The following is a 17,754-nucleotide window of genomic DNA, read 5'->3' on the forward strand; positions in this document are numbered from 1 at the left end:
TGAAATACGGGTCATTGGTCAATATGGTAGTTGATTATTGTGTCCATGGATGACATATGGGCCATTAGTTGACATGGTAATTTCTTATGGTGTCCATGGATGACATACGGGTCATTGGTTAACATGGTAGTTGCTTATGGTGTCCATGGATGACATATGGGCCATTGGTCGACATGGTAGTGGGTTATTGTGTCCATGGATGACATATGGTTGATTGGTCCACATGTTAATGGCTTATGGGGTGCATGGATGACATATGGGCCATTGGTCGACATGGTAGTGGCTTATTGTGTCCATGGATGACATATGGTTGATTGGTCCACATGGTAATGGCTTATGGTGTCCATGGTTGACATATGGATGACATATGGGCCATTGGTCCACATGGTAATGGTTTATGGTGTCCATGGATGAAATACGGGTCATTGGTCAACATGGTAGTTGCTTATGGTGCCCATGGATGACATATGGGCCATTGGTCAAGATGGTAGTTGCTTATGGTGTCCATGGATGAAATACGGGTCATTGGTCAACATGGTAGTTGATGATGGTGTCCATGGATGACATATGGATGACATATGGGCCATTGGTCGACATGGTAATTGCTTATGGTGTCCATGGATGAAATACGGTTCATTGGTCAACATGGTAGTTGCTTATGGTGTCCATGGATGACATATGGATGACATATGGGCCATTGGTCAAGATGGTAGTTGCTTATGGTGTCCATGGATGAAATACGGGTCATTGGTCAACATGGTAGTTTCTTATGGTGTCCATGGATGAAATACGGGTCATTGGTCAACATGGTAGTTGCTTATGGTGTCCATGGATGACATATGGGTCATTGGTCAAGATGGTAGTTGCTTATGGTGTCCATGGATGAAATACGGGTCATTGGTCAACAGGGTAGTTGATTATGGTGTCCATGGATAACATATGGATGACATATGGGCCATTGGTCGACATGGTAATTGCTTATGGTGTCCATGGATGAAATACAGGTCATTGGTCAACATGGTAGTTGCTTATGGTGTCCATGGATGACATATGGATGACATATGGGCCATTGGTCAACATGGTAGTGGCTTATTGTGTCAATGGATGACATATGGTTGATTAGTCCACATGGTAATGGCTTATAGTGTCCATGGATGACATATGGATGACATATGGGCCATTGGTCGACATGGTAGTGGCTTATTGTGTCCATGGATGACATATGGTTGATTGGTCCACATGGTAATGGCTTATGGTGTCCATGGTTGACATATGGATGACATATGGGCCATTCGTCAATATGGTAATTGCTTATGGTGTCCATGGATGAAATACGGGTCATTGGTCAACATTGTAATGGCTTATGGTGTCCATGGTTGACATATGGATGACATATGGGCCATTGGTCCACATGGTAATGGCTTATGGTGTCCATGGATGAAATACGGGTCATTGGTCAACATGGTAGTTGCTTATGGTGTCCATGGATGACATATGGGCCATTGGTCAAGATGGTAGTTGCTTATGGTGTCCATGGATGAAATACGGGTCATTGGTCAACATATATCATTTGTGCCGGTTGTGTATTAAAATTTAAAATTTTCAAATACTTAATTTTGTAGTAAATATTAATTTTTTAAATAATCTTATTAATAATTTATGGTCCCCGATTAATCCCCGCTGAGTCTGATTAATCGCTTATCGCCAGTCGACCGTCGAGCGACGAACGAGCGATTTTTACAACCTTGATTAAAATAGAAATTGATTTTTCTTTTAAATATGACTTTTTACAAAACTACCCTTACTAATTAAATACGAGTCATTGTATGTATTAGGACAATTTGGTCATTTTATAATGGAACATCTTCTAGGCGCCATAATGTTTTCCGACGAAACACGGTGTTTCAGTTCTTCACTCTTATTTCAGTCACTTGCAAACTATCTTAGTGAATGTTTATTATTATGGAAGCTAATACTTCTTCTAATAATCAATCAAGAAATCAAACGAAATCGCTAACAGACATGCCATTTGAAGTGATGGAGAAAATAATAGTCGACTTGGCAAAAATTTCAGCAATCGAGGCTTTCAGGATGAAGAGTGTGTAAGTTTTGCCTTTGATCATTCTATTTCACAAGTGTATTTGAGTTGTCTTTACATTATGGAGCGAATATTGTGTTTCGTTTACAGTTGCAGATTCTTCAACGAGGCAGGAAAAACGGATGAAGTATATAAACATATGGAGTTAGATGGATTACGATTTCGTGTTTGGTCTGACCAGAAACATGCAGTTGTCAACAAATGCATAGAGATGAGAAACTCAAATATTCTATTCAGGAATGGATTGGTACGTTGTTATATATATGCATAGTAGTAATTAATCTGTTACTTGTTTTGCATAACTTTAACTAGAAATTATGTATTTAATGTTTTTTTCAGATGAAATTATTTTTCTTAGAAGTTGAACATGAAAGGAAAACGATGCTTGAAGAAGCATCTGCATTAGGACATTTGGATTCAAAATTTGTCTTGGGAATGATACTGATGGCTGAAGGGAGACACATGAAGCAGGAAGCTTTGGACATGTTGAAAAATGGTTACCGCAGAGCAAATGGTAAGTGGAATCTTAGAGCAACTTGTTCTAAGGTTCATCTCCACTTAAATAGGGAGGGGAAGAAACATGTACACTTCCATGGCTTCCATAGATCTTGTGCATTGCATAAGTATGAAGTTAGTGTGTTAGACGCTTTTGTGAATGATACAAATGGGTGTTTATGTGTGAAATTTGTTTATGGGATGCTTGTTTCGTTAGGTTTTCTAGGGAGTTTGGTATAATTTATGAGTAGTTTGTTGATATGTACTTTCATATTATGACAATTAATGCTTTGTAGATTCTTTTGGTTTAATAAACGAATATATAGTAGTTTACTTGATAAGTAATTATTTGATGTTGTTACTTGATTAGTAAATATGTTGTGTTGTTAATAAGGGACTAAAAGAGTTAAAGTGTGGAATGATGTTTGAATGATGTTTGAATGATGTTTAAATAATGTTTGAATAATGTATTTTGGACTTTTAATATTAGTGTTTACATTGTATTGTGATTATAGTTGTATATAGCAATTGTTTGTTCTTTCCTAGTATTAAATACATATAAAATACAATTGTAAAGGCATAAACAAACATGTATTTTATTTTAAACTTGGTAATTTGGTTTAATATCAACTAGTGGAGAACCCATGCTTTGCATAGGGTAAAATTGTAAAGGAATAAACATAGGGACTAAAAGTGGCAACAAAGAAAAAGTATTGTGGCTAAAATCAAAGTAAAAAAAATTACTATAAACATCGGGACTAAAAGTGGCAACAAAAGAAAACTATTGTGTCTAAAATCTAAAGTAAATAAGTTTACTGTTAAAATCTTGTTCCACTTTTAATATGTATATTACTACATGAATATATACTAGTAATTTGGTGAAATGTTAATATAAATGTATTACATTATGGATTATGATATATATGTTATTTTTGTCTTTTTCATTTCAACAATCAAAAGTCAAATGTTACCTAGCTATAAAAGGCTATAATATTTGAATATGTGTTTTGACACAAATACCCTTAGTATTCAAGTATTTGGAATGATTTCAGGGGCAATTTGGTCTTTTTGCACTCTAAATTGTTAAGGCGCCATCATACCTATGACGTCACGCCTGCGTTCCAGTTCTTTAACCATTCAAAACATCTCAACTTTTCCGGACGATAAATCTGCATACAAACACTAAAAACCCCAAATCGTCGAAGGATAATCGTTCTCAAAAACGATTTTCTCCGATAATAGAGACTCTTGTACTCCTCTCGACCAGATCAGCATAAAGTAAGTTTTTTCCCATACCTTGTTACACTGTCTTTCATAGTTACGCTTAATTTAAAAAAAAATTGAAATCAACTACTCCATTGTGTATTTTGTGAGTAGAATGTCGAATACTAGAAGTCGCCGTTCGTTAGATGATCTCCCATTAGAGCTTTTGAGTCTGATATTTGTAGTATTAGGGTCAGAATCTGCGAAAGACATCGTCTCGGCAAGACTTTGGTAATTCTCAATAAACATCAACTAATGAATGTATATTTGATGAAATAAAACTTTATTTGTTTGTTATTTACTGTATATTTAAATTTTTGAAGTTCAAAGAAGATGTATGAAGCAGGGGGTGATCCTCAAGTGTACAGAACATCATGCATTGACATGTTTGAAGGAATGGGTCCCAAAAATCTGAAAGCTGATTTATTTATACGCACATGTGCATTGCATAATAACATTGAAGCCATGTTCAAACAAGGAATTGTATGTGTAGTTTCAGTAATTATATGTAATCTATACCATTTATTAATATTTAGTGTCATTGATGTTATATATTGATATTGTTATTCTGTCAACAGGATGAGTGCTTTTATTATGACAATTTTGATTTAGGAATGACTCTGTTGATACAAGCAGCAGATGAAGATCATCTTGAGGCAATTTATTTGCTTGGAATGATCTACATTTCAAGAGGGTCTCATCAATGTGATGAAGGTATGTATATATGGTATATATGTAAATTAAATTATATATATAGTTGATTAAGGCATGTTTGTAGTTTGGGGTTAGTATTTAGTTGTGTTGTGTTGTATAATATTTACTATTTTATTGAAAATGGTACATTGGATTAATTGATGGATATTTTAATGTGTAGGTTTACAATTACTTGATGTCTATTTTGGTTGGGCAGTTCCATATGATGGGGAGTACACGGGTGTTGTTGATAGTGCCAAAGAGTTGTTGCGGGCTGTTGATGTTGTTCATAGACTTACAACGAATAACATCACTTTCCAATATGAAGACCCGCGTCATTCTGTTAAAGGTGCATTGGCAATAGGCCATGAAGAGGATGGGGATCGACCAGGGCCGTCCCAAGACGATTTGAGGCCCAGGGCAAAAACAAAAAATGGGGCCCCTTAAAATTTAATAATGTCAAACAATAATACAATGATGATATGGAGACAAATACATAAGCACTTGTTATTAAATTAAATATATATAGTATGAAAGAAAATTGAAACGGGTTAAAAGGATGCGAGTTAAATATTAAAACCAATAAACCACTAGGTTAGTACAAAAAAAATAATAATAAAGCAAAATAATAAAAAAAAGCGAACAATCAAACCATTTTGAAAAACCGTCACTTTGGTGTCTGGCCAAACAAACAAAAAGATGAGTGTTTGGAAAAAAAATCACATTTGGTGAAAACTCTAAAATAACATGAAGAATGACCTACCTAACTGACATGTTAGCATGATTTTTATTAACAAACATACAAATTAATTATATATTAAAACGCCATGCAATGTAGAAAATCTCTTAGCTGGAAAATTATGTTTGATAATGGCTAGAAAAGACCAAAATTGTAAATGAAATAAATGTTTGGGTAGTTTGTCAAAAAAAAAGGGCCATATTAATAACTTGCATGATCTATGAATAACAAAGAAGAATGCAGGGACTATTTTGTAATTTGAATTCAATTTCAATAAAATGAGGCGCAAGTTACGAAATTGAGCAAATGCTGATTATTTATGATTAGTTTTAAAAAGTGCATATAGAAAGAATCGAACTTGAGCACCTACCTACGATTTTTACCAGAACGCTAACCAACTGATCTAGTGAAATTATATGCAATTGTTTAACACAACATATATATATATATATATATATATATATATATATATATATATATATATATTGTGACAACCCGATATTTCGAGTCAATGTAATGTTCGAAAAGTCAAATATTATAAACTATTTTGAATCAATAAAAATTAGCGTCAAAAACGAAGTGTTCTAAAGTCTCAATTGGAGTACAAAAAGTGATAGATATTGTATCAAGGTTTTCAAAAATATAGAGAACACTCAAATCCGAGTTATAACGAAGAAGTTATGACCAATCAAATATTCGCGACAAAACCGGTAAAACGCTGTTAAGTGTGGAAAGTCAAATTTCAATAAAATACTTTTTAGCCTTAAATATCTAAACGAAAATCGTAGATTATGTTAAACCGTGAGCGTACATAAAAAGAACGTCCAAATCTGACTTCGTATGAGGAAGTTATGATTTTTCTAAATTTAAGATCAACGGTAGACAGCTAAAAATTCAAATTTAAGATCGAGCGATTTTTAGCCGACGCAACCTAAACGGAAATTGAATATCTCGACACTAGTAGTACAACGGTAAAAAGACAGACGAAAACGGACATCGAATGAAGAAGTTATGGATTTTTAACGGAATTATCCTGTCCCGGCCTATTAAATAAAATATAATTAAAAATAAAGTCACAATTAACCGACGAAGTCTAAATGAAAGTTGTAGAGTATATTCTCACCTACGCGTGGATATAAAGAACGTCAAAAACGGAGCTTGTATGCGAAAGTTACGCATTTTTGAAGTTTTGGCACACACTTCGAGGCTTATCCGAAGGAGTACGCCCAGCGTACTTCGGAGTACGCCCAGCGTACCGAATGAAGGGTCTCGGACCGGCCACGTTGCCCCTACACCCTCTACGGTAGTCCCATCCAAAGACCGGAGACCGGAGACGTCATCGCTGACGTACGCCCCGTGTACGAGGGTACGCCCAGCGTACGAGGTACGCCCCGCGTACTTCGGTGTACGCCCAGCGTACGAGGGCAGCTCCCCCTCCTATAAATAACATGCGAGACTTCCGACTTTGGCTTGCTCATTCCCCATATTCTCTCCCAAACTTCATATTTCTACCCTCCCGAAACGATCCCGACTTCCCGGTTTCATATTTAAGTCCCGGCAAAGGTCCGAAGCTCCGAGATTTCCGAAAAATCCACCACTTTCCGGTCGAGGTGCCGCCCGAGAAAATCTTGTTTTCTTCAAATCACGCACTTTCCCGGTGAGTTCATACCCCTACATTTTTACGTTTCCTTTAGTTTTCAGGGGGAGAATACAAGTTCAAAATACCAAAACACATTTGAAATCGAGCTGGACAGCTTACAACAGCAAAGTTGTGATCTGTTCACGGGCTATTTTACCCAACCTAAACTTAACATTTTTTTAAAAACTATGTAATACATGTTTAAGAGTTTTCCTACACCTTGTAACATGCTGAGCAAGGTGTGTATACGGTTTACACTTATCATTTCAAATGTCGATTTATGGAAATACAATGACTTGCATAAAAAGGTTTCATCCAAACACACACAACACTTTTTGATAAACTATAACAGGTATAGTTTCAGCACTTCGTTTGACAAAGAAACAGTAACTCAATCGACTTACAAAACAAATATTTCATTGCACACTACGTGATCTTGTTATTAATTAAACTGGCGAGACATTCTCCTTCGGGGTACTCCTAAGTACCACAGAAAAGTCCTGTAGTTATAATCAGAATCTCCGGGAGAGAGAACGTGATAGTTGTGTATAGATCTATACTGGGTCTGACAAACTCGCACCTAAGCTGCTTGCAACAGCTAGACCGGCAGGTCTGGGGTGACAAGTGTCATAACTTTCCGACGCCTGAAGAACGTCGCATACAAGGCCTTCTAGTCTTTAGTATGGTTATAACACCTCGCACGAAGTATTAATAAAACATGTGATTCACGGAAATTCTACGACCTTTTCATAAAAAGGGGTTTTACTTAAACATAAAATTACACCTATAAGTGCGACGATTTACTTACTCGTACCAAGCCTTGTTTCGGTTAAAACTACAACAAACATTTCAGAAAATATTGGATTTTCTGGTAACAAAACTTTAAAGAAACAACATTTATTTTCTTTATATAAATCGCTTATGCACTCACCAGCTTTATGCTGATACTCTCTTTTCGAAACAACTTGTATTCTCAGGTAATCAGTGATTCAGGTAACTACAAGATTTCTGAAGTCAAGACGCTAAGGCGTAGATTCTTTTGCCACATTTTATCATCATATGTAATTTATTTGGAAACATGTATTTTGGAAACAATGTAACCTTTTAAATTATATCTATGATGGTTGTGTTTAACTTTCTTCACTATGGTTATGATACTGAGCATGACGTCCTCCGCCCCCGAACGTTTCCGCCGTTCTGGTTTGGGGGTGTGACAGATTGGTATCAGAGCTTTGCTTATAGTGAACTAAGTATATCGAACGGCATAAGATATACAAACTATAAACACAACGGGACAAAAATTCTCTGACGCAGCTTTTCAAAAATACTTTAAAAATAAGAATTAATATTTTTATAAAAGTATTCGCACAATCGCACATTCAGTATCATAATGGCAATAACATAAAAGTATCAAGACAAGTTGGACACCATGGTCCAGCTTCGGGGTATGTAGTCAGATCTTGGATGAATATAGTCTGATCAACTATATTCAGCCAAGATAGGACCAATGTATCCCGAAGAAGGATCATGGTGAGCAACAAGTCTGCAACATACCAAAAATTCCAAGAATCAAACTTAAAAATACTATAGGAGTATTTTAACACAAAAAGCCGTAATCACAACTTCGATAACTAACTTCTTGTTCCCAAAGTTTCTCGCGACATTCCTCCTTATCCCCACTCTCGTACAGGTACGATGGCAGGATTCCACTTACCAGGTGATCCCTACTTTCCTAACCAAGGGAATGCCGGTTGGATTGTGGAAGACCCAGAGGAAGAACCCGAAGAAGAGCCCATGGAGGACGAGGAACCCATGGAAGAAGAAGAATCTGTAGACGGTGAAGAGGAAGAAGACTCAGATGGAACCGACTCCGAACCCGAAGTTTACAATCCAAACCCTGCCCCTAATCCTCCGCGACACTTCCAGGGCCCGACGCCCCAATGGGCCGAAACTATACATCGATGGAGCCGAGAACAAGGTCAACGACCTCCCTATGGCATGCAACGAGGCTTCTACGATCTCAGCAGAGGAGGGTCAGCCGACCGAGCCCTCCCTGTCATAGTTCACTGTGTCACACGCCACGAAGAGAAAACAAGAGTTAACACCCAACATCTCATGGAGGTTGGTGCTACCAGCCAAGTCAACTCCGTTCGCATTCGCCGGTTGGATGACGACCACGATCGGACTCGAGACCGCACCGAGCTCCTTCGACGAGAAATGGCTGCAACCCGGGCTGAAGTACAAGAACTCCGAGAACACTGAGCCACTCTAGAAGGACGTCTGGCAGAAGCAGAGCGCCAAGCGGCGGAATCTAGAACCGAAATGAGGAACTTCGTGTCTACACTTCGTGATCCTCAGAGCTTCAACCACCGCAAGTAGTGCTTGCACTGCTCGCTCCAGTTTAATTTAGTTTCGCGGATAAATATTACTTTCTAGTATTTTATGTTCAATCTCGCGATTTAAGTGTTTACACTTCTGGGATCAGTTAGGCGGCCAAAAATTTTCCGTACATTGATGTAGCATAGACCCCTAGTAGGGTCAAATTTTCCCAAGTATTGTATACTAAGTTATATCAATGATATTGGCACGCTATTTGCTTTATTAACACTACTCCAATTTCATAACATGAACTATTTTCAGATAAAAATTTATTAGTAGCCAACCTATGGTCGCCCGAGGTATAAATCAAAGTCATATGTAATTAAGACCATGTAGACCTAGAAATGGTGGTTCCGCCTTGGATCCTGTTCCTTGTTTGGTTGTGGGCCCAGGACAGACCCATTAGATTCGAAAGTTTATTAAATCTTGATTATATATAAATATTATACATCGAGCGATTGAAGGGTGGACCCGGTATGGATACTATCACAGACATTTCATGAAAAATCAATACTACCGAAATTCATAAAGTATATATTTCATTGTTTATAGACTTCTAGTATGAATGAATTCTTACAACATACTTACAAGTCGGAATCATGATGCATATAAAGAACTAATAATGTTTAGTTTAACACTCGACTTGTATCAAAGACTTATTGTCTTTTCATTCTTGATTATGGCAGAAAATGCCACCTCGTAGAAATCCTAGACGCGGCGATGCAGCTGAGACTGCACCACCCCCACCACCACCTCCTCAGTTCGACCTAGCCATATTCCAGGCTGCGGTGGCGGCCGCAGTGGCAGTCGTGATAGCCCAAATTAACCCCAGTAATTCAGGAGGTGCAGGCAGTGGTGCCTCGAATTCTAATAACGGGGACGGCCAGGGACGCTCGAGAGAGTGTACCTACAAAGACTTTACTAACGCCAAGCCCAAAACCTTCAACGGAAGCGGAGGTGTCATAGCGTTGCTACAATGGTTCAAGAAAACCGAGACCATTTTCGAAATATACGCATGCCCTGAAGCAAGCAAGGTCAAATTTGCTTCATGCACATTCTCCGAAAGAGCCCTCACCTGGTGGAAGGGTCACGTCAAGGCACTAACGCTCCCGGTGGCTAATGCGATAACACGGGAAGACCTAAAAACCATGTTAATGAAGGAGTACTGCCCCAGGGGTGAGATACAGAAGCTGGAAGAAGAATTTTGGGTTCTTAAAATGACAGGCTCTGACATCCTGTCGTACACCTCAAGGTTCAGCGATCTAGCCATGCTGTGTCCCGGGATGGTTCCTACTGAAAGCAAGAAGGTGGAAAGATACGTATGGGGATTATCTCAACAACTCCAAGGACACGTATTGGCCTCAAAGCCAACTACCTTCAACAGTTCCAACGAACTGGCACAGCAACTCATCGACCATAACGCCAGCCATGGCACTGTAACGACCACATCCGAGCAAGAAAAAGGGGGAAACAACAAAAGGAAGTTCTAGGATAATAAGAAGGGCCAACCTGCCCAAGACCCTTCCAAGAAACAACAAGTGGTTACTGTGCACGCTGCCACGACCCCTACCAACCCTAATCTGATAAGGCAATACGTCGGGAACCTACCCAAGTGCAACAAATGCAACTACCACCACAACGGTGCTTGCCGTGAAATGCATTGCACCAACTATAACAAGAAGGGGCACACCGCCCGATTCTGTAGAACTCCAGCCCAACCGAACGCACAAGCTTCCAACGCCGGAGCAAGCCGAACCTGCTATGGATGTGGAGAAGCAGGACACCCCAAACGTAACTGCCCGAAGGCAAGAAACCCCAACCCCGACGAAGTGGGCAGAGTTCTGGCGATAGGTCATGAGGAAGCCGTCGCAGATCCAACTGTAGTTACCGGTACGTTTCCCCTCAACAATACCTATGCATGCATTCTTTTCGATAGTGGCGCGGAGAAAAGCTTCGTGAGCCACCAATTTAAACACTTGATTAATCAAACACCACAAACACTAAAAGACACATTCACCGTAGAAATGGCTAATGGAAAAACAGAGAACAGTAACGATATTTACATCGGGTGTACCCTCACCTTAAACAATCACTCTTTCCAAATCGACCTTATGCCGGTCACCATAAAAAGTTTTGACGTTATCATTGGCATGGATTGGTTATGCCCTCACCATGCGGAAATCCTATGTCACGAAAAGGTCGTTCGCCTTAATCTGCCAAGTGGCGAAGCTCTCGTCATTTATGGCGACAAACCTAGCTCAAACTTTCAGATCATCTCTTGTATCAAGGCTCAAAAGTATCTCCGCAAGGAGTACCACGCCTTCCTAGCCCACGTCGTAGATAAGGGTCAAGGAATGAAAGACATAAAGGACATTCCGGAGGTCTGCAATTTCCCCGATGTATTCCCGGAAGACCTTCCAGGAGTGCCCCCTCCTCGACAAGTCGAATTCCGAATCGACTTAATTCCCGGAGCTACCCCCGTAGCCAAATCGCCGTATCGTCTAGCCCCAGCCGAAATACAGGAACTATCCAGTCAATTGAACGAACTACTGAGCAAAGGCTTCATTAGGCCAAGCTTCTCGCCTTGGGGAGCACCGGTTTTGTTCGTTAAGAAGAAGAACGGATCGTTCCGTATGTGTATTGACTACCGCGAATTAAACAAACTCACCATCAAAAACTAATACCCTTTGCCTCGAATCGATGACCTCTTCGACCAACTACAAGGAGCGAGTTTCTTATCGAAGATTGACCTTAGATCTGGGTACCATCAGCTACGAGTTCAAGAGGAGGATATTCCTAAGACAGCTTTCAGAACGCGCTATGGTCACTACGAATATGTAGTGATGCCTTTCGGCTTAACAAATGCACCCGCAGCGTTTATAGATCTGATGAACCGAGTGTGTCGACCTTACTTAGACAAGTTCGTGATTGTTTTCATCGATGATATACTAGTTTACTCCCGAAGTAAGGAAGAACACAGCCAGCATTTACGTCAAGTCCTAGAGACACTGGCGGCGGAGAGATTGTACGCAAAGTTCTCAAAGTGTGAGTTCTGGATTCGAGAGGTGAATTTCCTCGGACATGTAGTCAGCAAGGAAGGAATCCATGTGGACCCTTCAAAGATCAAGGAGATTGAAAGCTGGGCAGCACCAAGAACACCCACGGAGATCCGACAATTTTTAGGACTCGCCGGTTACTATCGAAGGTTCATTCAGAACTTCTCCAAAATCTCAAAACCACTCACCACCTTGACCCAAAAAGGAGTGACTTTCGCCTGGGGGAATAAGCAAGAGGTTGCGTTTCAAGCACTAAAACGAACTCTGTGCAGTGCTCCGATCTTGTCCTTACCATATGGAACCGAAGACTATGTGGTTTATTGCGAGGCGTCAAACCAAGGTCTAGGATGTGTGTTAATGCAACGAGGAAAAGTCATTGCCTACGCCTCAAGACAACTGAAGACGCATGAGGTAAACTACACGACGTACGACCTTGAGTTAGGAGCAGTAGTTTTCGCCCTAAAAATCTGGAGGCATTACCTTTACGGCACCACGTGCACCATCTTCACTGATCACAAAAGCCTCCAGCATATCCTCAATCAGAAGGAACTCAACATGAGACAAAGGCGATGGGTGGAATTACTAAACGATTACGAATGCGAGATTCGTTATCACTCCGAAAAGGCCAACGTGGTTGCAGACACTTTAAGCAGAAAGGAGTACTCGGGCCGCCGAGTAAAGGTATTAACAATGACCATCCACTCACACCTGTCCGCACAAATCAAGGAAGCTCGGGAAGAAGCCTTGAAGCCAGAGAACGTGACAGGTGAAGCATTGAGAGGAATGGATAAAAATCTTGAAGTCAGGGATGACGGAGTTCGTTGTCTCATGAACCGGATTTGGACACCAAAATTTGGTGGATTCAGGGACGTTGTCATGAACGAAGCTCATAAAACTCGCTAATCCGTGCATCCCGGCTCAGACAAGTTGTACTTAGACCTCAAGAATATGTATTGGTGGCCGAACATGAAAGTCGAAATAGCTACATTTGTGGGCAAGTGTGTCACACCCCGCTAAAGCGGAAACGCAAGGTATGACAGCGATAACGGTTTCATTGCAAAAGATAAAGATACATCACCATAGCAATATTCAAAAGTTTACAACCCATAGCTTAATAGAAACAAGTACAAGTTTTTCCAAAATAACATTGTTCAAAATATAACTTCATAAATAACTTCAACACGATGCAGCATGCTCTATGATGATGAATCTTTATATCCACTTACTAATTATTTCCTGAAAAAGCATGTAAAACGAGCGTCAACTATGAAAATAGTTGGTGAGTTCACAAGTTTATAAAATCAAGATTTGGAATAAGGCTTTTCATAAATACAAGTACATTGCTTTAATGAGAAACAAAGTTGATTGCTATTATTGATAACAAGTTTATTGCTATAACGAGAAACGAGTTTGTATGTGTATGAGCAAACAATGAGTCTCAACCAAACCTATGACTGAAGCCCTATCAAGATCTATGTTTATCGTTCCATAGATGAATATGGTATCATGCACTCCAGCAATAGGGCGAGTGAGGAGTTGTCAATTCCTAATAGCGCTATCCATAATGACCATTGGCTCAAAGAGTTAATGGTTAGAGATAAGGGAAGGGCCTTAGTACGATAAGTTCTCATGTTCCGTGTTGCATAGACATACATAGAGAGACATAGCAATAAAATAGCAATCTTGTTTGATATAAATCGATTTAAATACAACATGCAAATAATAGTTTTTCGGGACATGCTTTTCCACCCCAAAACATAAAAACTGAAAATAGGGGAGTGCGTGAATACTCACAATGTTTCGAGTAGGTACAAGTAGTGCCTCGGAATACACCAACGTCTTAATGTCGGGATCCTACGACATCAAACACACACTAGTGAGTTTCCATGTCGAAATCTAATGCTAATATACTAAACTCTACATATAGTGAAATGCCAATTTATGTTCTAATATTGGATTTTATATTAATTGGTTACACTTTTTCTGAAATGATGAAATTCTACAAGTCAAGCGATAAATATAACTTTGGGATATTAATTTTCCAGATTTAGTAATATAAATTTAAGGGTGTTTCAACACATTTAAAGGTGTTTTAAATTCCTAAAAATGTAAAATATTATCAAATAGTTTCCAAAAATTGTCAAACCTTGTATTTTTTATTCTAAATACAATAGAGGTTTTCCAGAAAATTTTCCTTGAATTTTTTATATGGTTAACTATTTTCAAAATTTTTAAGCCTTCATAACAACATAAATTCACGAAAAATAGCATTCAAAGGATAAAACTTCTCAAACTTTTTATTTTACTGTTATTACACATTACTAAGCTAGAAAAAATATAAAAATGGGTTTCCAAGCTGTTTAATTATATTTTATGATTTTTGAGCATTTATTCTAATAAAAATTGAAATAAATAGAAACCAGTTTCCAAAATTGCTCAAACTTTTTACTTAACTGTTATTATACATTACTAAGCTAGGAAAAATATAAAAATGGATTTCCAAGCTGTTTAATTATATTTTACGATTTTTGAGCATTTATTCCAATAAAAATTGAAATAAATAGAAAACAGTTTCCAAAATTACCCAAACTTTTTATTTAACTGTTATTATACATAACTAGGCTGGGAAAAATATAAAAGATATTTTTCAGTGGGTATTTCTATTTTTCCTTGTTTTATCCCCTTAAATAATCATTAATTGAAGAATAAATAATAAACAGTTAAAATAAATTACCAAAAACTTTTGTAACATCATTTACAGTGTAAGTAATCTGGGAAAAATACCAAAAGTAGTTTTCATGTTGTATAATCCGGTTTTGGGTATTTATGTGTATTTAAGTGTATTTAAGTGTATTTAACCTTAGAAAATAGGAGAAAAATAGTATACAGTAGAGGAAAATCATCAAAATTTTTATGTAACCTCCTAATGTACAACACGATATTCTGGTAAAGTTTCATGAATTTTGGATAATCAGAACTATTTTTCCTATTTTTAGGCCATTATAACTACCAAAAATTGGGAAAAATAGAAAGGCATGATGAAAAATTCTGAAATTATTTGTCTGAGTCTCCCACCACAGGTAAGAGCTGCGAAAATTGTTAGATACAATTTTCACACTCTTTAAAGTGGTTTTGTGATTTATTGCACCCAAACAAAAAGAAAATCGAAAATCATACTAAACAGCAACATAAATCGATGAAATTTAATGAGAGGTCATTATTCACCATAGGGGTCATCCACGAATTTATTCCGGATTTATAGACCTCTGGAAATATTTTATGTGATTTATGCCCTTGTTTTCTTGCAACAATTTTAATAAATCAAGGAAACGATAAAACTCTTGGGATTTTCCAGATGTTCATATTACCTTAATGGGAATCTGGAAAAATTTTGATTTGAACAGAAAAGAACTGTTAGATATTTTTATAGACAAAATCATTTACATGCACTATTAACAATGTACTTTGATCACCAAGCTCTTTAGCTTGGTGTTCATCACATGCATCACGGTTTGAAGATCATGCATGGACATATGTTTGTCATAGTGATGTTTTTAAAGGAAATACTTGAATGCATAAGGTGTATGAACCTTTAAAACTTGTAAAAATCCGGACTTTAGTGTTTGACATAGGTTTTGGTCCTTGGATTTCACCATTAAACAACATGCATGTTGTTCTTGGGTGAAACCCTACCATCATCATCATCAAACACGACATTCATGAACATGTTCATGAATGTTCATAAAGAATGGTGTAGAAGGAGGAGAAGTACAAGAAAAACCTTTAAAAACAAGAAGGAAAAGTAAGGAAAATGAAGGATTTTCGTGAATACCTTGAAGAACAACCTTAGAAGATGAAGATTTGAGTGTGGAGAGGTGTTCTTGGCTGATGATTTTCGTGGGTTTGGAGAGAGAGGAGGAGAGTTTGAGAGTTGAAAGGGTGGAGTGTGAGAGAGAGTGAAGAGAGAAGTGGAAGAGTGGGGATTGTGTTTTAATGATTGAAGTTTTGGGAAGAGAGAGGGCATGGGGGAGAGGATGCACGAATTTTATGAGTGAGAGAGGCTCCCTCTCTCCTAAAATTCAAATTATATAATTCTCCCTTCAATTTTTATAAAACCTAACTTTTTATAAAATGTCTCTTTAAGTAATTTTTGATTTATTTAAAAATCTTGTTTTTTTTTAACTAATAAATTATGATTAATGTATGATAATTTAAATTTCTATTTCATTGATTATAATCTATAATTTGATTAATAAAAATTTTATATTAGGAAGTTTATAGAAATTTTATAAAGTTTTTAAGCTTTAAAGTTTATAAATTTGGATTTTTGGGCTCTTTAGAGTTTTTGGAACATTGTTTGATATTCACCATCATATTGGGATGAAATTAGAATATTTTAATTTATTTTTAGGGTTTTATACCCTTTTTCAATTGTAACAAAGTTTGAAGTTTCATTCTAATTATGGTATTGGCATTTCCTATTGTAGTTAAGCAACTTACTAGAATCGTAAGAGTCAAGTATATTAGTCCTAGATCTTAGTTGGATCCTAGTTTATGCAAGATTTTGGCCTAATTTATACTACTAGGCCATGGCATGTTGTACATGAATGGTTTTTATAAAGATGCATGAGTCCGAGAATGACCTGAATTGACAGTTGTCACAGTATCCCCCACTTAAAAAGAATTTCTTCCCGAAATTCATTCTATGTCATCGTTTGTCATTGCATGGGAAAAGTTGTGGATACTTTTCCTTCATGAAGTCCTCACGCTCCCAGGTGTACTCCGGCCCGCGTTTTGAGTTCCATCGAACTTTCACAATCGGAATCTTACTCCGCTTGAGTTGTTTTACCTCCCTGTCAAGGATTTCTATCGGTTCCTCAACAAAGTTTAGCTTATCATTGATCTTAATTTCCTCCAGGGGTACTATCAATGCTTCTTCGGCTAGACATTTCTTAAGATTGGAGACGTGGAATGTGGCGTGAATGGCGCTTAACTCTTGGGGCAATTGGAGTTTATAAGCCACCGGACCAATCCTTTCAATGATTTCAAAGGGTCCAACATATCTCGGGCTTAGTTTTCCTTTCTTACCAAAACGTACAAGCCCTTTCCAAGGCGACACTTTTAAAAGTACCTTGTCTCCAACTTGGAATTCTAATGGTTTTCGACGATTATCCGCATAACTTTTCTGACGATCTCTGGCAGCTTTAAGCCTATCTTTGATGATAGCAATCTTGTCAGATGTTTCCTGGATAAGTTCGAGTCTAGTCAATTGTCTGTCTCCGATTTCTGTCCAGCAAAAGGGCGAACGACACTTGCGTCCATACAATGCTTCATATGGAGCACATTGGATACTCGTGTGGTAACTGTTATTGTAGGAGAACTCAACCAGAGG

General features: G+C 38.0%; 1 protein-coding gene across 1 annotated transcript in view; it reads left to right on the plus strand.

Moving 5' to 3' along the window:
- Positions 1–1,962: 1,962 nt before the first annotated feature.
- The window catches only part of LOC145164973 (5'-3' exoribonuclease 3-like), a 53,631-nt gene continuing 37,839 nt past the window's right edge, over positions 1,963–17,754 (plus strand). Inside the window, exons 1-4 of the mRNA XM_079083615.1 lie at positions 1,963–2,102; positions 2,189–2,345; positions 2,438–2,612; positions 4,731–4,969. Of these exons, the coding sequence (XP_078939741.1) occupies positions 1,963–2,102; positions 2,189–2,345; positions 2,438–2,612; positions 4,731–4,969 (711 nt within the window). The remainder of the gene's footprint in view (positions 2,103–2,188; positions 2,346–2,437; positions 2,613–4,730; positions 4,970–17,754) is intronic.

Source organism: Lactuca virosa, chromosome 3 (assembly GCF_052849685.1).
Source record: "Lactuca virosa cultivar CGN04683 chromosome 3, Lactuca_virosa_CGN04683_v6, whole genome shotgun sequence".
NCBI classification, from domain to species: Eukaryota; Viridiplantae; Streptophyta; class Magnoliopsida; order Asterales; family Asteraceae; genus Lactuca; species Lactuca virosa.